This window comes from Nipponia nippon, unplaced genomic scaffold (assembly GCF_047370975.1).
Source record: "Nipponia nippon isolate SJK-2023a ecotype South Korea unplaced genomic scaffold, ASM4737097v1 scaffold_10, whole genome shotgun sequence".
Taxonomy (NCBI): domain Eukaryota; kingdom Metazoa; phylum Chordata; class Aves; order Pelecaniformes; family Threskiornithidae; genus Nipponia; species Nipponia nippon.
In genome coordinates this window covers 22,821,554-22,846,639 of record NW_028262291.1, presented here as the reverse complement: position 1 = coordinate 22,846,639, position 25,086 = coordinate 22,821,554, and the positions used below count along the sequence as shown (strand labels likewise).

At 39.0% G+C, this 25,086-nt stretch overlaps 1 protein-coding gene across 6 annotated transcripts in view; it reads right to left on the bottom strand.

Moving 5' to 3' along the window:
- Nucleotides 1-25,086, bottom strand: part of IFTAP (intraflagellar transport associated protein) — a 65,948-nt gene continuing 40,862 nt past the window's right edge. Inside the window, exons 9-11 of one of the 6 annotated variants that reach the window (XR_015701889.1) lie at nt 23,516-23,646; nt 2,842-2,955; nt 1-1,622 (exon numbers count right to left, since the gene is read on the bottom strand). Coding sequence is in view for 4 of the 6 variants with exons in the window: in XM_087745977.1 (XP_087602103.1) it covers nt 15,166-15,318; nt 23,516-23,646 (284 nt within the window). In the remaining 2 variants the exon portion in view is untranslated. Of the gene's footprint in view, nt 1,623-2,841; nt 2,956-12,145; nt 15,319-23,515; nt 23,647-25,086 lie in introns of those variants that run through there. The other 5 variants (XR_015701888.1, XM_087745980.1, XM_087745977.1 and 2 more) reach the window with 5 other exon arrangements.

The window sequence follows — 25,086 nt, the reverse complement described above, 5'->3', positions numbered from 1 at the left end:
TGAGTAGTAAGGATTTTTAATAAATTTTCAATTTGGAAAATATTATATGACTGGGAACAGAAAGATAATACCTCTATGGAAGGCGTAAAAATTAATGCATGCTACTGCTGGTCCTCAATAAAGCACTAGAACAGATATTTGAAGTAAGGAAAAGGGGGGGAAATGAGGTCTGCATTTCCTTTAATAGGAACTAGTTTTCAAGACAGTAGGTTAATATGACTGGACAAAACATCTGTCACAGAATAACATGGAAAATTTTGGAATATATTTTAAGCATCTTGCAGGAGCCCTCTTCTACTACTGGAGATGCCCAGACCACCCAAAGCAAGCAGCTTCCACTGAGATGTAATAAAGCATGAAAAGGAAGTGACCCAAAGACAATGCAACCTCAAATAGTGTTTGCTACAAAACAGATTGCCCAGTGATCGCAGGGTAGTAGAGAAGAATAAAGAGAAAGATAATCAGAATAGCAGAGCTATTCTCTCCACTAGCCATTTTCTAGCCTGTGTCACTTCATATGAGGACAAACTGGTTTTAGTTGTGAGGCAGGCTGGGCAATTGCGTTTCCATGGTTCTGTCTGAACTACTCATGTTTTATTCCATCCACACTTGCAGAATTGAATGGGGAATTTGCCCTCTGCCTCTAAAAGAGCTTATATTACATCTGAAACCCACCCAACAAATCTTTCCTATGTACTTCATGAAAACAGGATTGTTAATTCAGGATTTGTATGTGATGTTCACACTTTTTCTGTGTGCCGTTCTCATGGAAGAGAAAATACATGACGTACTATGGATTTTGTTGTTTGTTACCATCAGACCTTTACCAAGTAAAATATTATCAGGGTAGGACAGTAAAGGTACATCAGCTGTGAACTAGTGATGAGCGTTAAATATCACAATCTCTGTAGCTTTCTAGCCTTCAATCATTACTCTACAGTGTCTGCCTTTACTATCTATGACTACTGTATTTCTCTTCAGTATCTTTCCCTTGCTGAAATACTTCTAGCTGCTCAGTGGAAATAAATCTGCACACCAAGGACACCTTGCTGGGCATCCTGGGGACTTAATGCCTCAACTACAAAAATGACGCTCGTACCGTCCTTTAAAAAAGATTGGCAGAATATGCTGCAGAAGATCGTTGTGCCATTAATACGAAGGGCCAAAAGCATAATTTTTTATCCTAAGCAATAATAGACCACCTGATAAATGTTTGGGGTTTTAGCACTTGTTTGAGACTGGGGAACTAATATTTTACTTATGTGTGAGGTAAGAAAACAAGCAAAAGCCAGCAGGAATTTTTTTTTAAGATGTGTAAGTGTTTTGGGATGGATCTTCTTAATGTCCTTTCTAAATTACAAATGTTTAGCTGAGCTATTTCTCTGCACTTCACAGATGATAATTTTTACAAAAGGGATTTATCATTTTCTTACTAGTAGTGTTTGAGTTAGTTAGCTTCTTGTCAGTTCAAACTCAGGCTTAAAATAAAACTAGAAAGATGCAGGTAAACCAAATCACTTAGGCGTACAGGGTGGTGCATTTCTTTCCCTTGTGACTGCAGGCAGCTGGGCCAAGGGCTCCTAATGAAACTCATCTGGATTGTTAATCTCCAGCAGTGTGACCTGTAAAGCAAAGAGTGCAGAAAATCACACAAAGTAGTACAACCCTGATGCACTGTTGACAGAGATGTTGGGCAAGTGGGGACTTGGCAGAGGCTGAATAGGGAGAAATGAAAGAAAAAAAGCACTGGCCAAAGGGGTATGGGAGCTATCATTGCATTTCTGAGGCAGGGAAGATGGCAAGTTGGAACGAGCTTCACCAGCCACACAGAGAGGCTGCTCTTAGGGTGTGTAATAGGATTGAAAGATTAGTAAGCATGTCAGTCTGCCCCGGGGAGACAGTGGTACAGGAGGCAGCACTTCTGGCTTGTGTGCAGGGATTGAAATGAGATCTCTACAGTTCCAGCTGAACTGCTCAAGAATAACACGTTTCAAGAAAATTCATTACCATGGCCACAACTTCTTATTCATTTCTCTTGTTAAAAATTACTGACAGTAGAAATAATGATCATAACATATAGGTTATGTTACATGCATAAAAAAGAATTGTATGGCACTTATGTTTCCTCCCTCAATACATTTTTGAAGGCCTCAGTCATGGTTGTTGGATGCAGGGAGAGGTAGGAACTACCAAGATACCAAACTCCTGATTAGCAGTTGTTGACAAATTTCCATTCCATTTTTTTCCACTATCACTTAAGCTATGCCTCCTGTGAATCAATAAAGAAGACATGGAATTGTAGGGCTCTTGATCTTCATCCTGGAAATGTACACCTAAAAAGGACTTTAGGCATTGAAAAAACCCCACTTAATTTCCCCGCTATTGCTGTATCAATTATTTCAACACATTTTCAGTGGTTTTAGCTGGCTTTTATTTACAGCTACCTTACCAGCAACATGACCCAAATACTTGTTTAATTCCTAATATTCGGGTTTTGCTGGCCAGCATGGGTATGTGTTGCTCACAAAAATCAACCAATACCAACCAGTTTGAAAGTACTGATCTCCCAAGCATGAATCTAAGGAGTCGGTTGAGTGTGGCTTACTTGAAATGCTCGATCTCATGCTTTGGGATTTGGTTTTTTTTCATTTTATTTTACATGTATATCTGGTAGAATGGGGAGAAAGGAACAAAGACAGCATTGCTCATTAGCTGAAAAAGACCTGCATTTTCCTTCTCGCACTGTAAGAAGGGATCTGGAGCCCTTACAGCTTTGCTATTCCCCTAGGCCTCTCCCACTCAGGGAGTAAGACAGCACTGTGGAGGGTAGTTTGGGGATACCTGTTGAGTGCATTGCTCCTGTCACCGAGATCTAGAGTCGAATCCAGACTCTTAAGGCTAAGGACGATCAGAATAACCCAGCAAGTGGCTGATAACATGTCTAGGCCTCAGAGGCTGAAAAACAGAAGGAAAAAAACCTCCTTAATTTTGTGTTGGTGAAATGTAGATCAGCTGAGCTGTGACAGAAGCACAGAAAAGGGTTTGTCTGCTAAGGTGCCGAGCTCGACAAAGGCAGAGGAAAAAACAGGGAATACTGTGGCTTGGGAGCCAAGCTAGTGGAGCTGCAACAGCACACCAAAAGCAGGACAAATATGAAAGACAATAGCCCCAGAGACCTGAAATACTTGGCAGTCAGCATTGTCTTTGTAGTGTAAGTCCTCTCCTACTCAGTCTGCCTCTGAAGGGCCCTCCTGTCAGGCTGAACAGAGAAGAAAGCCACAGGTGCATGAACCCTTGGCTGCTCTGCTGCAGTGATCACCTGAACGGTTCAGCCAAACTACACTGGCTCTGAGGGGTTTTGTGCCATGGCTGCTGAACCCAGAAACTCACCCTTATATGTGCCCAAAACTTTTCCTGCTAAGTTCTTCTGCAATGCCACTATTTCTTCATAGACATTTAGAGAAGCTTATATTTAGGCTAGAGATCTTTTTGAAAGTGACTAGCTTGATTGAACAGTAAAGCTTTCTTTTGAGAGGGAGAAACCTTCACAGTTCCTGATTTCTCTGTGTGTGTGAGATGGGTAGAGGTTTTTATTACCTTAAGTGCTCCTCTAAGGCAGATGTATTTAGTTTTATGGAATGAAACTAATTAGTGATATCTTTTTCCAATACCAGCTACATTATTTCTGGAAAACTTAAACTGTATCAGTGCCTAGGATGCATGCAAATAATACAAGAGTGGTAAAAAGAAAGGGAAAAAAGTATTTTTCCTATACCTTACTCTATTTTAATAGAAAACACAATCAGTGCTACCATGTACAAGTATAATATTGCCCGGGTAAAGCAGCACTCTACTGCATCTACCTATTTATTGCTCAGTAAATGAATATTGGCTGTGTAAGTGCCACACAAGAGTCGTTCAGCAGTGGTGCAACATTGCCATCATGTGTTCTCCACTGAGAACTGGATCTACAGTGTCAATACAGTTAGCCTCCTTTTCATGTTATTTTAGAGAAATAAGAAAAAAATTAAGGATAACTAAGTAATTTCTCCCCAAGAAAATATTTTTTATAGTGGACTTAGGTACTGGGAAACAGTTCCCAGAGCATTTTGGAACTCTTACGTGATGCTCACCAAGGCCCACATTGATCTTTTAATCCCGTTTCCCAAACTGAATCACATTATTTGCTCTCACCGCTTTAATCTGTCTTGTCCAAGAGAAAAAAACTTTAGTTAGTGACCTTTCTTCTCTCCCTTTGTCAGCTTTCCTTTAAACCCTACCCATCATTCATTAGTCTCTTAAGAGAGTCAGTCAGCTAGCAGCACACTGGGGAGTCTCTTATTGGTCTGTTGTTCTCGTGGGGCACAACTTGAGTTAGGAATTAATGATCCCAGGTCTAAGTAGAAAATTCAAGAACTGAAATAGATCAGGGTTTTTTTTTCTAAAAATGCTGTCTTTCTTTAGTATCTTTGCCGAAACTGTCAAGCAGCAGCTTTCCTAGAGTAACCCAATGGAAATCACATTCCAGTTACAGTGGGAATCATTAGCCATACATTATTGCCGTTATGCTTCAGTGACATTTTCAATCATCTTTGACACACTGTTCTGTCTTTCAGAGGGGTTATGTCTTGGCTAACTGTGATTCTGATCCCAGCACTAACAGAGTTCCCAAACCATCTCTCTTTGCCTTTCAACAAGATGAGAATGTATTTTTTTTCTCTTGATGAAGAAGGCTAAACATTAAAAATAGAACCTTAATGCAATCAAAATATAGTAGTCAACGCATATTATATTTTTGCTATTTTTCACTTGGGAGAACTAAAAAACTGCATAAATGTATGGCATCTGTGATGACAGGAAAGACAAATTTAAGTAACGAAACAGGAAAAAGGTTTTTTTTTTGTGTAATCCCTATTGATGGGAAGGTAGAGGGCTATTCTATGCCACAGATGCAAAAAGCAAATTTGTGTTTGCACCAGCAGTGTGGAAAACAAATCCTATTCTCAGCAAACACATCAAATGTAATTGGTTTTGGCTAAGAGCTTGAGGCAAAAATTGGTTTAAGAAGCAGCTAGTGCAGCAGCTACTGTAGATGCTATGACAAATTTGCTATCGATAGTTCATAGCTGCACAAGAGTTTGAGGATCATCTGTCAGGACACGACAAACAGAGAATCACTTCCACTCATTTCAGTCCAGGATCAATAGAAAATAGATCTGAAGTCTGAATATTCCCAAAGTAGGGGCTGTCTTAGGGGGGTCTGGTTCAGGCCCTGGTGTGGGTACAGGCTCTGAAGTTTAGCTCAGATTTCTCCAAATTTTTGACCAGAGGAGACATTTCAGACTCTTCACCGAAAATAGCTTTTTGTTTACTCCATTTAGCCTCTCTTCTATATAAAAGGCCCTAATAGCTTCTATGTCACATGCTCTGCAATGAACAGATAATTGCGTCAACCCAGCAAGAGCATGACTCACAAAGTGAGCAATATTCATTTTCAACAGGGCAAAAATATCGGTGTAGGCCCACTTAATTGTTCCATGATACAATTTAGCACTGCTATAGCATGTATTAAATTAATTAAAAGGCTTTCCTTCCCGTCAAAGGTATAATCAAGGCAATTTTCTTCCAAACATAATCAAGAAACTATGCAAGGAAAGCTTAGCAATATGAGCTATTTTTTCATGTGGAAAGTTAATTGATTTTCTATCATTTTTCCCCTCTGGGATTCAAATGAAGCTTTACAAAAGTTGTTGGTCTTTTATGTGTAATTGGTCCGCTTGAACTTTTAGAGGTTACCTGAAAATAGGCCAGCAAAGTACTTTTTTTCTCCCCTTCTTCTGAGAGATTCTATCAACCATCATTAAAAAAAATGACCTAGAGGTCACAGAAAACTCCAGAGTGCTTAAAACAATTAGCATTTAAAACAGAGAAACTTTACTGTGAGGTAGCAATCAGTTTCCTCCCCTACTGAATACATCAGCAAACATCTTTCTGAATGTTAATAAGATGGGGGTGGTTTGAAGAAACGCATGTTTTTGTTTCCTCAGTGCTTGGCACCAGAAGTACAATTCCATCTGGAAAAGAAAGGTTAGGGAAGGTGAACTGAAAAGCAAAATTGAACACTCAGTTAAACCAACAAGTGGTAATCAGTCCAAGGGTTGGTATTCTCCCCTAGACGTTCCTTTGGGGAGGACAGGGTAAGGCAGGGTTACATGAAGGCATGTTTTGGAACAGAAAATAAATAAAAATTACATTCTCCTCTGGGGAGCCTCTTGGTAAGCTGCAGCTCCCTGGAAGTGTCCCAGAGAATTGGCAGCATTATATAAGAGCCCAACTACAAGAGACAGCAGTAAGAGTCCATGTGTTTGCTGTGTTGATTGATAGAGATACAGTGGGATGGGAGTGTCAAGAGGAATTTATAGTGACCAAAAGACAGACTACTTTGAAGTTGATAGTGACTTGAGTTTTGTTCTGAATTATGTCAACCAACAGCGCTTCCCTGATTTGAGTAATACAAATGCTTCATAAAAACAAGGGCTTAACTCAGTACACATGTATTCAAATTGACAAGTGGCCAACCAAAGGGTTTCAATGGCCTCTTCAGCTCTCTGTAAGGAGAAGGTTCCCTTTTCCTGTTGAAAAATGTAGCAATGCCATACCCTGTTCTCTGTATATTACATTATCTTGTATTGATTGGTGTATAGTGTGGCAGTTAAGACCAATAAAGGCAAGGAGAAAAAGCAGTAAAAGAAGCATGTCCTGCAAATATAAATTTGACAGTGGTTTTGGATTCTGGAAAAAAATTAACTTCACATATTCCAAAGTAAGATCAAATGTAATGTAATTTACTTAGGCAAAGAGATCAAGGCTGAGCCATGAAGTCATGAGCCACAGACCTACATGCAGACACAGGTCTTCTCAAAGCCCTAACATGGTTCTGATCCAACAGTCCACTTCAAAATTCTCACCTCTAAATTAAGCTGCTTTTTTAAGAGCAGAAAAAAAGCCATCTCTCCTATCTTACTGTGCAATTGTAATGCAACTAGACTGTTCAGAAAAGCAGAATATTTAAATAATACATTGTTTCTCATTTTTGCAAATGCTGGCAGTGATGCTTCAGATATGGGTTGTCAGCCTGTGTAGAAATCAAGAGTTTGTAGAGATGCTCTGGAACTAAAACAGTCAGGCTGAACCTCCATCACTAAACCGAACCATACTTTTTTCCATTATCAGAATTGGAATCCCAAGACGATAACAATCTTAACAAGTAAAATTCTTCGGACTTCAACCATTCATTCTCACGTAACTTAGTCTTAGAGGGCAAATGTTAATCAAATCCAAGTCCTGGCTGATGCAGTATTTTGTTCCTACAACATATTCTACAATATTTTTTTCAGATTTCTTTTAATTAGCCTTAGCAAGTCAGCTCCTCCAACTTCCCTTGTGGTACTTGCAGAGTCTAGTATATCTGAACTTCAGAAAGTTGTTTTTCCTAAATTTAACATTACTTAATTTTATTTCATTCTTAATTTCATCACTTCTGTTCAGAGCACTCCAAGTTATGTTTTTTCAGTATCATCTTTGAAGGATGACTTTGATCTGTTGGTTCTGGGGCAGCGAGTGAAAAGTATCAAAAGAACATACATTTCAAAAATTAAATTTTGGGAAGTATAGGATTACACGCAGTACCAGATAAACACTCATTTGAACATTTGTGATCAAAGCCTAATCCTGTCAACTAGTAAACACTCTCAGTTGCAAGCACCTTGTAAAACACACCCCGTAATGAATAATATTACCCTTGGAATAGTACCCAATTGAATTTGGATAGCTTGTTTGCCAGCACATTCATACATGTGGGTTTGGGGGTGGAGTGGGGAGGGGTGTTATTCAGCCAGCTCTTTTAACAACCTAGATTCTCGTACAAATATTGCAAAAGAAACAAAAGAAAGACATCAACCAACGCATTCAGAGCACAGACAATATTTGGCTGCTCAGCCAAGCTCTCTTCCCACTAGCTCCCTTCTTCCTGCTCTCATCAGGAAGATATCCACTGGGCCATTATTTTTCGTAAAGTTTACTTTATTAATGTTCATGAATGGCAAATAAACCTGTGGAATTCAGGAAGTGTTTCACAACTTGAAACAAAGAGCCTTAAATGGATCACAAATTTGTTGCGGGAAATGCTATTCAGCTAGTGTGAGCTGTCCGTATTTTTGATGGTCTGGATTTTGAAATATGTTAGGTAACAGAATCCTTGGTGGGCAGAGGAGCCGAAGTGTAAGCAGCTGACTTAAACAAAGGCAATTTGGAATTAAATTTTCATTCAGTAAGCAGGCTGACCATTATTTGTATTTTCCTGATTGTTTGCTTTTGAAAGCTTTGCAAATGCTAAGCTTGTGCATGAAATGCTAATGGTGCTTTAATGTTTCCTGGCCCAGACACCAGCCTTCCATCTTTTTTACTTTAAGATTTCATCCAGCAGGAAAGTAGCTCATCAGATTAATGTAGTGTCTTGTCAGGTTTAGGAAAGCTAGTTGCAAATCTGACGTAGGAAAGACAAAAACAAAAATAAGGAAAAGAGGATGAAAAAAGGAATTTCAACATTTCTCTCTCAAAGAACAAATGTGCAATCTGCAGCGAATCTAAATGGCAGAGTCAACACTTCCAAGTAATTGGTAGAATTTGTCCTCTAGCTAAGTTATTCTGAGGAGCATAAGCAACATAATAAATGACACTTGCCTCTAAGAATTATGCATATCATATTGTATATTACAAGGTTTTATACATATGGACAGAAAAGCAGATGGATTCAAGAAAACTTATTAAACATAAGGCTTACTTGCTACAAGTACACACCTGCACTCCAGAAACAGTGCCACCAGAGTCCTCAACCACAACAGTCATGAAAGAACAAACTCTGTTGTAACATATGACAGAATTAGGCTAAAGCTTTAATTTATAGTGTTAGCGCTGCCACAAAATACACCGAAGAATCCCACACAATTTTTAATCTCATTTTAATGGCTCAAGAGATAACTGTGTTGTAAATCCACATGAATTACAAAATGATTACACTAATTTTTCAGTTGGGCATTCAAAGGTTCTCAAGAATTGTATCAAGTCAACAGAATATTTTAGTATGGTTCACCCTCTAGAAAAATATCATTTTCCATTTAATTCTACTATCTTTAGAGTCCTTTTATAGAATACCATTATCTTCCTATAGAGTGCAGTTATTCCAATTGTTATGTTCCATAGGTTCTTTTTATATAGGCAAGTCCCTGACTGCTTTGTTTTTTGTAGTCCAGACGAAAACTAAGTGGTTGCTTGAGAAATGTTTGGTTAGAGATTTTTAAAGTAGAGTACTTCCCCAAAGTTTAGGAATATTCAGATCAAAGATGGCTTTGAATATATAGAGTTTCTAGAACCTGAAATTCAGTGTCAAGTTAGATTTAGGGATTTTGTTCAGATCTATCTTTGCTTATTATTTTGAAACGTTTATGTGGATAGATGTACTGAACTAGACACCACAGAGCACATAAAATTATAGATCGTTAATCAGGGGAATTTTATTATCTGTCCTTTTTGGAAGTGCTGTAAATGAGACAAATATTCCTTCATTTTCATAAGGCATTAAAATTGATTTCCATTTTAACTGTGGGGCACTGCAATTGCAAATAAAGTAGCCTGTCTATAAAAATGACAGTACCTTTTAACACTTGCTTTTCTTCTTCCAAACTTGTCATAAACAAGCACTAAAACTATTTCCAGTCTAACTCCATGGCATTTCACAGCTCATAATACCTGCAACGTCAGCTTACAGTACCTTGCCAGCAAAACACAAGGTGTCACGTCCAACAGCCAGCAATCACAAATTTACCAAACTCATCATCTTTTAAGATGTTCTACAACTTAATACCATTTCAGAGAAAACTGTCTGTCTTGTTTTCCCAAGGGATGGGCAGACATTTAGCACCTGGGAGAACTGCACGTGCCCAAGACTGGCGAAGGCAGCCGCCTTTCAGCGAGAGGGTGCATCCCTCCAAGAGGAGCTCAGGACACGTGTGGCACCTCACACCCACCTGTGCTAACTGACACCGCGCCACAAGAAAGCACACCACAGTGGGAATGCCCTTTGCTATCACAAGCGCTCAGCTCTGTGGTGAGGCCAGTGAGAACCCTTATCACAGGTTTCCTCACTTTACTGAGTGGCTTGAACACGCCAAGGCTGAACTGCGGCCTGTGAAGGAGGGTAGTAAGCCACCTGTTCAGCACAGCCCCAATAAGTGAGCAGGGTCTAATGAATCTCTGCCCCAACACTTGTCAGTCATCACTTTTCCACTGCACATCTACAGGAGTTATCACGTTCATGATGGTTGTAACACAAATCTCCGCTGAACAGAGGTGAATAGCCACACTCAGCTAAATTATTCAGCAGGTTGGAGGGTGCATGGAGCCCCGGTACAAGACTGCTGATTCAGCCTCTTTGGTCAGCGTAACTGTATTGTCTTGCAGTCTACTTGCAGGGCTGTAAGAATTCGTACCTAGGTAGGACCAAGCTACTGCTTAGATTCCTGAGTAAAACTGAAGGTAGAGGAAAACAGGATACAAATCAGCCTGCTATCCAAGCAGACACTTTGATACCAAGTGGCTGTTAAGCCACACCATGATGTACATGAAGTTGCTGAATAACTAGGAATTCGGTCCTCTTTTTATTTCTACATTTAGTGTTGCATCACTAACTGGGAGAGTCCACCTTTATAAGAAAGCATATGTTTTTACAAAGGATGTCAGGTCTTTTTAAAACAATTCCAAGACAAAGCAAAGTCCATTTCCAATCCTTGCCAAGATGCAGAGGAAAAAAAAAACTTTAAAGGAGGTGGGAATCTTTAGTAGTTATGTATGTAATCAAGTTTCATGATTTGAACAGGACTTGAAAATGTATATGATATTTTTGTTAAAGCAAAAAGCAATGTTCTAAGCACACACCACTACAGAAACTCCATAACGACCTGTGTAAAATTAGTAACTGAACAGTTAAAGATATGTTTTTTTACATTTCATTTGCATTGGCTCTGCATTTAAATATTTTCCCATAATGATAACAGGTCATAAACATAGATTTATATTCAATAAAGCTAAATCAAGAACTGATTTGGCTCTGTATTCTTTCAGCTAAGACTGTAAATACCAGGGTCCTATCTGCTCTGTATGAATATAAATGGCCTCAGTGGAGTTTTGCCAGTTTATAGCATCAGAAAATCAAGGCCAGAGGATCAAAGGGTCTTTTCCATAAGAGCAGGGATTTGTTTCCATGCCATCTTCTTCAAAAGGTTCTGAATTATCTGGTGAGTACTCTCCATACTAAAATTATTTTCTTTCAGTGGCACTGGGTGTATACAAGTGTATATAATGATACCTTTGTGCATTAACAGAAATATATTTAGAACCATAACAATGTCTGAGTCAGACAGATTTGTCTGCATCTCTTTTCATTTCTTCAATTTTTATCTTACTCTTTCACAACCATTATCTCAGCAAATAATTACTCTTCCTTTTACACCCACAAGGAGTAACTCTGAGCACTAATAATATCCGAACTTGCACCACAGCCAGCCAAGGAAATGACCCTTCAGATTCCTGCCCCAGTGGAAGGACTACTACACTTCCCATAAAACTCAAGGAGATCCTCCCCGTAACTCAGGATCCATCAAGACTGTGGAAAGAAACAGTGAGTATCCTTCTGGTAACACCCCAAGTAAGCAACAAGTTTAATACAGATAAGCTCACTGACTGATATGGATGCATATCTCTAGTGCACTTTAGACATCAATGAAGTCATGAATACAAAGGGATTAGAGAGATGCATCACACAGCCTTCAGTTCCAATGGGTTTGCCCAACATCAGAGATTTTGCAGTTCAAAATCCTTGTCAGTGTGTAGGGAGAAAATCCTGTTCCCTACTACAGCAGCCCCTAAGTTGGTTCCAAGTAGCACTAGAGGTTTCCTGTTCCGTGCATGAGTTTTGCCTTTAATTCTTTTGGAAAACAGGAAAAATGTTTAGAAAAGAACATAAATAGAAAAGGAAAATGTCCGTCACCAACCCCTGCTGAAAATATTAAATATTAAAGAGAACACAAACTACAAGAGGAAAAGATATTTATTATTCAGACTCCAAACCACCTCGCAAACAATGAAACAATTTCAGGTAGCTAACTCCATGTACATGTATAAAAGTTAACATGCACGTAAAGTATGTTCTTAAAAATGACAACCTGGTAACAGAGAAGAGGAAAATATGCCTCCTCTGTGAAGGATAATCAAATGAAAGGTACGAGCCAAAAACAACCACAGGGGCAGGCCAATAAAATGTCAAGTTCAGAAAATGTAGCCTACATTGCCTGATCTCCACTGTGATATTCATCTTCGTTATCAAAGAGCAAAAATCTAACTCATGAGTGGTGTAAATGTAAGTGAATTATCCCCATTTCTCTGCATAAGATGGATGTCACTAAAGAGTTCCAATTTTGTTGGGTATTCTGCAGCAAAGTGTTTCTTTATATCAAACGGAACCATATAATGACTATACTGAATGACACTTATGGAGCATAATAGGTACTCTGAACATTTGGTAAGAGAATCATCCGCCTACGAGAGAAGGAACTGAATGGCTGGATGTATCCCTAATGTACAGGGAAAAAATGGTAATAAAATGAATAGAAAATGCACTTAGAGATTTCAGAGCTGATTTGGCCTGAAGATTTTTATGAACTCCCGGATAAGTTTTATCATTGACTACTGCCAATAGGATTCCAACAGGACTGATGTATAGTTTGTGTGTCTCATCTTTTTAAAAAAACACACAAAAAAAAGTGCCGAATTCATCATTCCACAAACCCACAAAAGTCCACCTTTATTTATGGTTGATTCTTTGTCTGCAGAATAGCAAACTGTACACAAAGGTCTCTTAGATTGAAAGTTCCTTACTTTATCCTTGCTATACATACATAGGTTAATGAGGTTATCTCCCTTATTTTTCTGTTGATGCTTTTAAAGGATGACCTTGCTATCTTTGTACAGCAGTTCTCAATTTCTTCCTCACAGATTTACTCGTGGAGCTCTTCCAGAACTTACTTCTTATTCCTCCCATTTATACACATTATCTGTGTCTTCCAGAAGAAGGTGAATTAATAAATAGATCTCCTCAGGAATTTTTAGCTGAATGTTTCACTGTAAAATTACAGTTGGATCTGAAGAACTTAATTCAAAATATCTTGGCTTCAAGAAAACACTTCATGGAATTCAAATGAATTCATATTTTAAAAAAAAAAGATGTTTCCCAAACAACAGCAGAATCTGCTATACAGCCAATTGCAACAAAAACTGCTTTAACTACAGCACAGGCATCCTTTTGAGTGTAGATGTTAAAAATAAATTTCCCATTACCTTCTACCAGCAAGGTCCTATACAGACCAGTTTTTCTATACAACATACTTTTAGTTTTATATCACTCTCCTTGAACATCTTGTCTGAGATTACTTTCTTGTCTGTTTTTTGTTAATATCACTCTTATATTCCCTAATCGAGGTAGATACCATTCCTCAAAACAAATGCTATCCAGATTTCAGTGGTGCATGATTATTGCACAAAATTTCTGATCCAGAAAATTTCCTTTGGAGCATCAAAGCACCTTTCTTAGCTTTTATAAATTGCTGACAATGGAGCAGCCAACCAGCCACAGGCATTTCATCCAGAGCCTTTAAACAACTTGTGGTTTGGTCTCTAGTCTGTCTGCTCAGGCACTCTTCCCATATTCATCATGTTAATCACCCACTTCAGAAATTTTGGAGTTAGGCCAAGGAAAAAATGTTGGTCAATAAACTTTAGCTAATGCAGTTATACCAGAAAAAGACCAATAATACAATTCAGTGTTGTGATGTTAAACCAAGCCTCAATAGCAAAGCTTCTACAGTAAGCTGAAAAAAAATGAATTCTAAACAGCTCATAGCAAGAGTACATACTACCTTGTGTCAGAGATGCACACTCTTCTCTCCCACCCGTACCACCTGACCTTTACTCAACTTCAGAGTTTGCTGTATTTCAGTGATGCTGAGTGTAAGCCATAAGCTGGTATTTGGAATCATCTCCTGTAAAAATAATGTAAATTCTGACAGCCTTTCAATACCAATTCCTTTAATGGATTAGATCGCTATTTTTTCCTCTGTGCGGAAGACTTTTTGTAGCAGTTCATGTTTTAATTGTTAGGAGTTGCACCACATCAATTTTGATCAACTCAAACAGTTTATTGGAAACAGGAATATTTATTTCTCTGCAGAACTGAAGTAACCCAAAAGACTGAGAAAAAAAACCAACATTCCCAGACTTATTCACTCATATAACTCTGTATATTTGAGTCTTATAATGATAGGGAAAGAGTTTATAGGCTGATTTATCAGCTACAAAAAGCTCTTATTTGCATTACTGAAAGAACTAGGTAAAAGGCAACTTTAGGACTAGCTTTGTGCTAGTCAGGAACTGAGTCAATACCAAATATAAGCCAGAGTAGCCATAGTGGTATTCTGAATTCCACCAGCTTGTTTTGGTCCTATGAAGCAAGTACTCCAGCATACCTAGCCTGAGCCAATACAGGATTCACTCCCCTCAAGGATTTTTCTACAAAAGGGGATTTATGGATGTCATTTGAGACATCCTTCCAACTGCCTTGTGCCACCTGGAAAACAACAAAGTAGCTGAGCACTAGGGCCTAAAAATATTAAAGGTCACTGATCTATATAAAAATCCCATTGGGTTTAGGGACAAATACAGACCTCCTTAGCCACCCAGAATGCCTAACCAGATCAGTGTACAGACATATAAAAAGTATGGAAATACTTCCTCTCTGGCTGAAGGGCTACTGTACAAGCAACTGTGGGCAGCCACCGTCTTCCTCTTCTGTGTTTTCATTAGGACTAGGAGGAGATACAGGGAAAGGCAACCTCAGGCTCCAAGGCACCTTGGTAGAACAAACAAAAAAATCTTGAGGATATTTACTGGCCACATAGATAAAAACACTAAATAAGGGTACAATGAAGAGCTACATTTACCCCCTAAAAATATTATTTCAACAGCATTGCCCAGAATGCCTTTGACTCAGTCTTCAGCTCATGCTGACTTGACATCTGTCCCCATTTTGTTCTCTTCAGATAATGCTATAATGGCCTTCAGCTCAGCTTCAGAGAACTTAGGGGTCAGTGCCACATTGTCATAATCAAATTCTTCATCAAGTGAGAATGGTTGGACATCATCCTCTAGTAGCTGTAATGAGGAAAAACAGATACATAAATAATATTGCTGCAAGTGATGATAAGGAAACTCAAAATATGAACTTCTAATTAGTATTTAATTAAACATTTTTTTCTGACTCTAGCACTCTCAGCTGATTAAGCTCTTTTTTAAGTAAAAGAATAAATTCAATTATTCAATTTGACCTAATTTAAGCCATTTAATGTGCCCCATTTGTACTGTACTGTATCTGAATGAATATCATTAGCTAATTTTGCTCAAGGCAAGGAACCTAAAAACCTCCCTTGCATACATCCATTACATTCCTGCCACTTGTAGTGGCAGGGCTGTGGGGATATAGACAAGTTATGTACAGCTATGTTAAATTTCAAAGAGATTGCATATCCTTAAAATTTGGGCTAGTATCACATAAAGCTTCAGTGTACATGCATCTGATACTAATGTAACATGCCTCCCAGAACACAGTTATAGCAAAGGAAATGCCTGGAATGAGCAAAATGACACATAATCAATTTTCAGACTCTAATAATTTCTTTTCACCATCTCAGAGATATGCAATTGGCTGGTTTGCATTTCTTGCATGATGAACATAGAGTCTTACTGCATTTGCCTATATTTGCTTTGTTGACATAGTGTATAGCATTTCTGTATTGCTTCTTGTTGAAATATCTTAGAATAAATGCTCTGCCTATAAAATAAAATAATGAAAACAAATAACTATGGCAGGCTGCACGCTGATAAGAAACTGCAGGGGGCCATGACACAAAACAGTTATGGTAAGCAGTTACATAAAATTAATTCCAGAGCTACACAGGAGACACATCCTCACTGCCCAAACTGTACAGAAACGCTCCCTATTCTTTGAGAAGTTAATATAAAATGTCTAGAAATTTCAACCATGTCAAATAGCACAACTCCTCAAGGTTCTGTGTTTCAAAGATTGAAGTACTTCAGTACCAAATCAGCAAAACATTTAAACACATGCTTATTTTTTCAACCTTCTGATGAATCCTCAATGAAGCCAATGAGTACTGACATATTTGAAGTTAAGAGTACACTTATTTATTTGTTTTGCTGAAAGGGAGGAAGAACACTCAGCATCTTATGGTCACTGCTCAGTTTAGAAGGCACAGTATCCCACACAATTTCTGGTAACATTTTGTAAGAAGCTGTATTGACACAGTTAATGCCATCTAGTAAGTCAGAGAAGTGGTAGCTGGGTTCCTCTCCAGTGGCTGGGCATCTGACAGACACGGCAGCGAGTATCTTGCAAGTATCTACATCCTTTATTAATAAACTGCAATATTGCATGATTGAGCAGGTAATATTTTTTCTGGTTTTGTATAATTTTATTAATCATCTGTATCACTTAATGTTCTAGGGATCTGGCTTACATTGGCTTCGATAGATGCTGGAGCATATAAATCATCCTAGATGCAGACCTGTAGACCATGGACATTTATAAATGAGAAAAACAAGCTTTGTAGACAGAGTTGGTCTAGAAAACTGTATTCATTCTGCATGCAAAGATTATCTTGCTTATGTCCACAGACTATCTCAGGTAAACCATCATTAACTTTTATAAATAGCACACTCAAGAAATGTTTACATGAGACAAAGCCTGCACACAAGCTCTCTTTTCCATTAAGGCTAAGGTCAATTCCTTGACCTTCTCACCATATTCATGTCCAGTTTCATCTTTTCCACAGGCAAAGCCTCCTAAAATTCCATGCCAGTAAGGGTACCAGGAACTGGGTAACAACTGGTACCAGCAAACAGGGTCCATTACTACCTGTCTTTCCTTTGCAGAAATACAAAACACCCTTCTAAAATATGATGCAAGGTGCAAATATTTTTCAGTTTGTTTGGTTGTAAAAATATTTGTTACCACATCTACAGGCAACTAAGCTAAGAAGCATTTAAATTACAGTAAGCCTTCATAGGGATTCTGCAAAAACAAATCTCTTCTTCGTCTGCCAACATAGTTATGGAAAACATACACACATTCACTATGCCCTTGTGTTGACCTTCATGTTATTCCAGGAACATTTTATGCATGTGCAGAGAAATACTGGAAAAGCTTTTGTTTAAAAAGCTCAACCCCAAAATGCTAACTGAAATTAGATGCCAAAGTAGAACATATCCAACTTCACTGTTAACAATTTTTCTGTTATCCACTCATTGCACATTTGAAAAGTTTATTCACATTGCATATTTATCAGTGTGCTTCATCTCTCAGACGAGTACTCAAAGCACTAGGGACTATTTTTTTGTTTCTTCTCCCAAGAAGCCATTCACTTCAACCTCCCACACAGACAAGCAATCTAAAATTTTTATACTGCAAACTGCAATTTTGATCTATTTCAAAAGGAAGACATTTTGCAATAGAACACCAAATCCTCTGAGCTGATCAAGTTATTATCTTGTTATTTTTGCCTAAGGAGCTGAGAGAAATATGTGAATTTCAGGTGTCTAATTTAACATCTAATTGAAATCTTTTTGAGAGCTCTCTGGGAATAGAATTTTGCTTTATTAGAAAACTGCTAGTTTGCTTAAGATTGCTCCTGTGATTTACTCTCTGAAGAAAAAATCATTTTCATTTACAGTTCCTGCATATCCAAATTAAAGGGGAAGAGAATGTAATGTTCATATTAATAACTGAAGTATTTTGCTAGAGGCTGTCTTACAAAGTAATGTTGTAAATAAAATACCTTAAAGATGTGACTTTCAAAAGTCTATTAATAATTGGCAACTCAGTTCTTTTTATTAAGCTGTGTGGAGTTACAGTTAACTGAAGAGATTGTCTCTGTCCTTCTAAAACCTTTATTTCTGTGCGATTACGGCACTCTATAATTCACTTGTTCAAATTATGTAAAGGATGCACATACAGTCACCAATGATTTCACTGTATACTCAAGGGAAAACTTACTAGTTCAATAACAACAAGTAAAAAAGGGGGGGAGAGGGAGAAGGCATGTATGCTGTTATCTCATATAAGCTTAATATATACTGGGGTACGTGGGAGGAAAAAAAGTTTGTCTTGAGCTTGGGGCACTGGACGGGGAGTCAATAAATCTTGACCAATTTTCCACTTCTGTTTCATCATTCTGGACAAGTCACTCAATCTCTGTGTCTTTACTGGTCTCTGAGAAGATGTAACTCTTCCATCTTCTTTCACTTAGTCAATCCTGCCTGAAGTTCTTCCTTGTTTTTCTTGCATTTATGCATAGCACTTCGCAGAAACAAACGTCAGTTGAGGCCTATCAGTAAAACCTTAAACCAAAGGAACTCAATGGAACCTGTATTTTAGGTTATACATGCTGCCATTCCAGACAAAAAGATAAAATGATAGGCATGGTAAATACTGTTTTGAATGCTCAAACTAAAGACAAACCATGGAGAACAGAAGGGTAGAATTCATCTTACCTAATCCCAGCCATATAAAAATTAGGCTTCTAGATTAAAGTAGTCAATTAGCTAAAAAATATCCAGCTTGAGAGTCAGCCTTTGGGCGGAGATGTATGACATCTTAGGACAAATGCCTACAGCAAGTGGGATAAATTACTGTCTGGAGGTGCTTATCTCCCTCTCTTGATGACAGAAGGACTAAATTAGACTAAATTTAAAGCTGAAGTTAAGATGAGATGAATCGCACTCTGAATGCATGTTTACAGTGAGTGGATGGAAAATATGCATTCAGCTGCACTCATAAGTATGCAAGGGGGGCAATAAGAACAAATAAAGATCCTAGGAAGCAGACATTAAGACATACTGTTAATTAAAAAAACTATGATATCTTTTATGAAAGAAAGTATTAAGTAGAAATAAAGGAGGGAATAAATATCTGGGTAGGGAAGGTAAATGTTCTATGATAATGTACTTCAACCACGGAGTGAATGCTGTTTCAATTTGCAGTGGCCTGTGGGAGGTCATGTATGCTGCACTGTCGATACTGAAATCCAGGAATATAGTTATGTCTAAAACCCAGGAAGAAAGATGAAGCAACACTGGTGGACCACACAAATAATTTGCTGTGTCATTCATTAACCCTCTTCTCAACAGCTTTTGACAGTATAACATTTTCAGGGAGACAAGTTGTTCTTTAACAATTAGCCAAGTTATACACTGGGTCTTAGCAGAGCTTCTTTTTCTAAACTTTCCCTAGCAATACGTTCAGAGATATACACCTTCCCCTAAAGTCCTTCACAAATATGTCCATAGCATAGATATTTGACATCCTACATTGCACTATTAAGCTTGTTTATTTTTGATAGGGAATGGTTTTCCATTCTCTATGAAAACTGACTAGGCAGCCACATTCTGTTGCCCTTCCCTAACAGATTTGTTTTGATGGACAGAGAACTGTCTCATTTCAAAGCAGCAATATCTCCAGGAGGGCAGACTTTGGCCTGTTTAGGAGGCAGTCCTGAAGGGCAAAGGCATCTCGGAAGGCTGGACACGCTTCAAGAAGGAAATCTTAAAGGCGCAGGAGTGGTCTGTCCCCATGTGCCGAAAGATGAGCGAGCAAGGGAGAAGACCAGCTTGGCTGAACAGAGAGCTTTGGCTGGAGCTCAGGAAAAAAAGGAGAGTTTATGACCTTTGGAAGAAAGGGCAGGCAACTCAGGAGGACTGCAAAGGTGTTGTGAGGTTATGCAGGGAGAAAATTAGAAGGGCCAAAGCCCAACTAGAACTTAGTCTGGCTATTGCCGTAAAAGACAATAAAAAAATGTTTCTATAAATACATTAACAACAAAAGGCAGGCTAACGAGAATCTCCATCCTTTATTGGATGTGGGGGGAAACATAGTGACAACAGATGAGGAAAAGGCTGAGATACTTAATGCCTTCTTTGCCTCAGTCTTTAATACTAAGACCAGTTGTTCTCGGGGTACCCAGCCCCCTGAGCTGGAAGACAGGGACAGGGAGCAGAATGAAGCCCCCATAATCCAAGGGGAAGTGGTTAGTGACCTGCTACACCACTTAGACATGCACAAATCTATGGGGCTGGATGGGATCCACCCAAGGGTCCTGAGGGAGCTGGCAGAGGTGCTCACCAAGCCACTTCCAATCATTTATCAGCAGTCCTGGCCAACCAGGGAGGTCCCAGCTGACTGGAGGTTAGCAAATGTGATGCCAATCTACAAGAAGGGCCAGAAGGAGGATCCGGGGAACTACAGACCTGTCAGCCTGACCTCGGTGCCGCAGAAGGTCATGGAGCAGATCATCCTGAGTGCCATCATGCGGCATGTACAGGACAACCAGGTGATTGGGCCGAGTCAGCATGGGTTTATGAGAGGCAGGTCCTGCTTGACTAACCTGATCTTCTATGACAACGTGACTCGCTTAGTGGATGAGGGAAAGGCTGTGGATGTTGTCTATTTGGACTTTACTAAAGCCTTTGACACCGTTTCCCACAGCATTCTCCTGGAGAAACTGGCGGCTCATGGCTTGGATGGGCATACGCTTCGCTGGGTAAAAAACTCACTGGATGGCTGGGCCCAAAGAGTTGGGGTGAATGGAGTTAAATCCAGTTGGTGGCCAGTGACAAGTGATGTTCCCCAGGGTTCAGTACTGGGGCCAATTCTTTTTATCAATGATCTGGATGAGGGGATTGAGTGCACCCTCAGTAAGTTTGCAGATGACACCAAGTTGGGTGGAAGTGTTGATCTGCTGGAGGTAGGAAGGCTCTGCAGAGGGATCTGGACAGGTTGGATTGATGGACCGAGGCCAATTGTACGAGGTTCAACAAGGCTGAGTGCTGGGTCCTGCACTTGGGTCACAACAACCCCATGCAACACTACAGGCTTGGGGAAGAGTGGCTGGAGAGCTGCCTGGCAGAAAAGGACCTGGGGGTGTTGGTTGACAGCCATATGAATATGAGCCAGCAATGTGCCCAGGTGGCCAAGAAGGCCAATAGCATCCTGGCTTGTATCAGAAATAGCGTGGCCGGCGGGACTGGGGAAGCAATCGTCCCTCTGTACTTGGCGCTGGTGAGGCCACACCTCGAGTACTGTGTTCAGTTTTGGGCCCCTCACTACAAGAAGGACATTGAGGTGCTGGAGCGTGTCCAAAGAAGGGCAACGAAGCTGGTGAAGGGTCTAGAGCACAAGTCTTATGAGGAGCAGCTGAGGGAACTGGGGTTGTTTAGACTGGAGAAAAGGAGGCTCAGGGGAGACCTGAAAGGAGGTTGTAGCGAGGTGGGTGTCGGTCTCTTCTCCCAAGTAACAAGTGATAGGACGAGAGGAAATGGCCTCAAGTTGTTCCAGGGCAGGTTTAGATTGGATATTAGGAAAAATTTCTTCACCAAAAGGGTTGTCAAGCATTGGAACAGGCTGCCCAGGGAAGTGGTTGAGTCACCATCCCTGGAGGTATTTCAAAGACATGTAGATGTAGTGCTTCAGGACATGGTTTAGTGGTGGAGTTGGCAGTGGTAGGTTTATGGTTGGACTCGATGATCTTAAGGGTCTTTTCCAACCTAAATGATTCTATGATCCTATTCCAGGCAAAATCTTTTTCTCTTTCTAAATGAGTCCTGCCATAAGCAATGCAAGACTTAATTTTCAAGGCAATGACAATTTGAAGCACTAAGGGATTTTAAAATGGACCTGTTCAGTCTTGACAGTTCTAAAAATCAGGCCATAGTTATATTATCTAAATGAAGGCACAAATATGTATATAAGTTAGGGGAAAGACTGCCTGCATCTTGAGTAGCCTGGCACGAACCAAACGGTTGTAAAAATCCTAAGTCTTTCTTCTTGAAAAATGCAGCAACCCTTAACCAATGCTCAGTTTCCCTTTCATCACCCCACTTTTCCTCAAATGGAAATGAATTTTGCATGCAGTGGGATCTTCATCCATTTTTCATGAATTATAGTTTAAAGAGTCATATGCAATCTTTTATGAACACTGCAGGCTGCTGCAACGCTCCTTCTTTGGTTTTATACAGAAATTATCAAACAAGAAAACTAAAACCTCATTCTAGGGTTTTTTTTTGTGTGTGCCAATGGATATTTCTCAAAGCAAAAACCTTGAATTATGTCAATCCTTAGGGAAAAGAGTGAGCATTTTTATTCACAGAATGGTGGGTATTAAAGCTTGAAAGGTCATTTTAGAACATTTACTTTCTCCCAAAGCAGACTTGTTCCTTATAGTAAAGAGTTTATTGCAAAGTACTAAACACAATTGAGCTCAGGAAAGGAGGCACCATATGCACTGCTATAACATCAATCCTTCACTGGTCATGCGTCATTTATAAACTTGATTTAAGCCTCATGGGACATCAATAAGCACACGAAACTATCAAAAGTGGCCTATTTTAGCTGGAAGCTAACTTCAGCTTCTATTACAATGATCAGGCAGGGGAGAAGAGTGCTGAAGAATTCTCTGCGCTAGAAACATCCCCAAAAGTTAATGGTCGCACTGACTGTTTGCATAGGAAGCTTAATGACTTAAAATAAGTCTGTGAGCAATCTACACCTTCTGTTCCAGTTTGAAAAGAACTGAAGTTCTGCGGGAAAATGGCAATTCTAAATTAAAGCTTGTATTGATTGCGTCTGATTAAAAGACTAAGACTCCATAATGCAAACTTCTCCACACTAGACCTAGACAATGCAGATCCTCAGCAGCATCTTGCTACTACTCATTTCCAAGAGGACAAATCCCAATTCTGATCACAATATATTCTAAAACCCTTTTTTCTTTTAAATGTCACATTAGAGGGATCATTCACTGCCTCTGTGTTGCAGAAGATGGTTCCTATATTCAGCCCAATGAGAACTGCATGATGCTGTAAGATGATGAGATCACTGGAAAATTAAGTGACCCATCATTCTACGTAAGTAATGATTTGTTAAAAGGTCAGGAGGTGCAAGAGTTTGCTTGAATATTCTGTGAGTCACACCAATTAAATATTAAAAAGCCCACATACAGTTTGAAGTACTGAAGTACACATTTTGAAAATGTAGGATTATATAGTAGCAGTGTACAAGATAAAATAGTACCTTTCTATTAGAGTGTTTATCTCAATTCTTAATGTATTTAAGAATTCATTAATAATTTAAAAATTAATAATGTGATTTGTTAAATCATAGCAGTTCCACACACTCCATCTATATCCCTCTGTTTTTGTGGAAATAACATTAGAAGCCAACAGGTAAAAAAAAAACCACCCCAACCCCCCCATGTTTAAATAAATAAATCTGACTTCATACCTCTTGGGTTTTGCTGTCCAATGGCTGTGGAACTGACAAGCTTCTGAACTTCAGTTGAACAGGCTTATGAAAAAAGGGTGTACAGTAAGTCCCTGTCTGTTCCACCTCTCCTGGGAGAACTAGTGACCCTGCTGAGTAAAAAATAGTCAACTTTACCCTTCCATTCAATGTATAAATTAGCAAAATCCTGTGTAAAATCATGTAGTGCTCAGACACAGGCAGAAGCTTGTTAGTCAAAGTGTGCTGTACTTATTGTTGCATAATACATAATAAAGGCAGATATCTTTAAAACAGATCCATGCAGTCCTGAGCTAAAATCTAGATAATAAAATATACTATACTAAGGAAAAATCAAACTTGGTTGAAAATAGACAGGTAGCTCTTCTTTCTTGAGGACACTAAATTAAAAATCTGGATGTAAACTCAGAGAACACCTGGGATTAGATTCATCTCTTTCATAACAAATAAGGAAGGTCCTGAGCAGAGATGTCTGCAGTAGGACTTACAAAATACCAAACTGAATCCTGGTCTTGCCATTGATTAGCTGGGCAGTCTCATTCAATTATCTTTTGCTAGAGTTTCACCACCTGTACATTGGGCATAAAGAATCTTCACAAAGCATGTTAACATGCTCTCCTGAAACATTAAGTAAAAATACCTGGTAGAAGTATTAATATTCCCCACTACAATGCCAGATGACTCTCTTGTCCAAGGATATTTCATGGATGTTTGTTCCTCCCTGAGCTTTCCACAAGGAGGTACTTCAGAGGACTTCCCTGTATCTGGGACACAGGAACGTGTAATCTTTCCACACAGGCAGGATTTGGTCCACAGTTCACAAATTCACAGACTTTCTGAATCACATTTCCTTTACATACTTAGGCAAAACATTCATACTGGGAACAGTGGGTTTGCTTTCTGTGACAGCTCAGACTGATATGCCTTAGGTTTAGAAATACCTTTTAACATGAATCAGTCTCAGCTCTGCTACAGCGCAGCTGTGTCCGTCTTGTCTCAGTAATGTTTTTATGAAGGAACTTAAGGGGACCATATGTCTTGCAATTTAGTCAAAGTATTATGTAAATCTACCTACTATTTTTTCTGACTGATACACAAGTTTCTCTACAGCTTTATACTATATTTTTGTAGCTTGATTTCCTCGTGAAATCTCAGAATAAATTTTCAAAGGATTGCTTAAATGTTAGTTAATGGAACAAACAACAGGGTACATAGATCCAGGGTGAAAAGGAAGAAGTAGCAATTTATCTCTACCTGCACACTTTTACCACAGTAGTGGCGTTACAGATCTCTCATTCTCCTGTAAATCTGAATTTGAAAATAAAGATAATAATGATTTCTGAGCTAGGCTTTCATAATAAATCCATGATCAAATTCTTCATTTAGTTTTCTTCTGGGAATTGTGTACTATTGCAAAGCCAGTAGGGTTTTGACTTGTAAAATAGAATGTTCTTCAAAAAAGAGCTGAATTCATTCCCTTGGGTATCTCATTCCTGGATTTTTGTCTTTTGGTTCATGATTCATGTATAAGTGGTTTCCAGTTTTCATCCCTA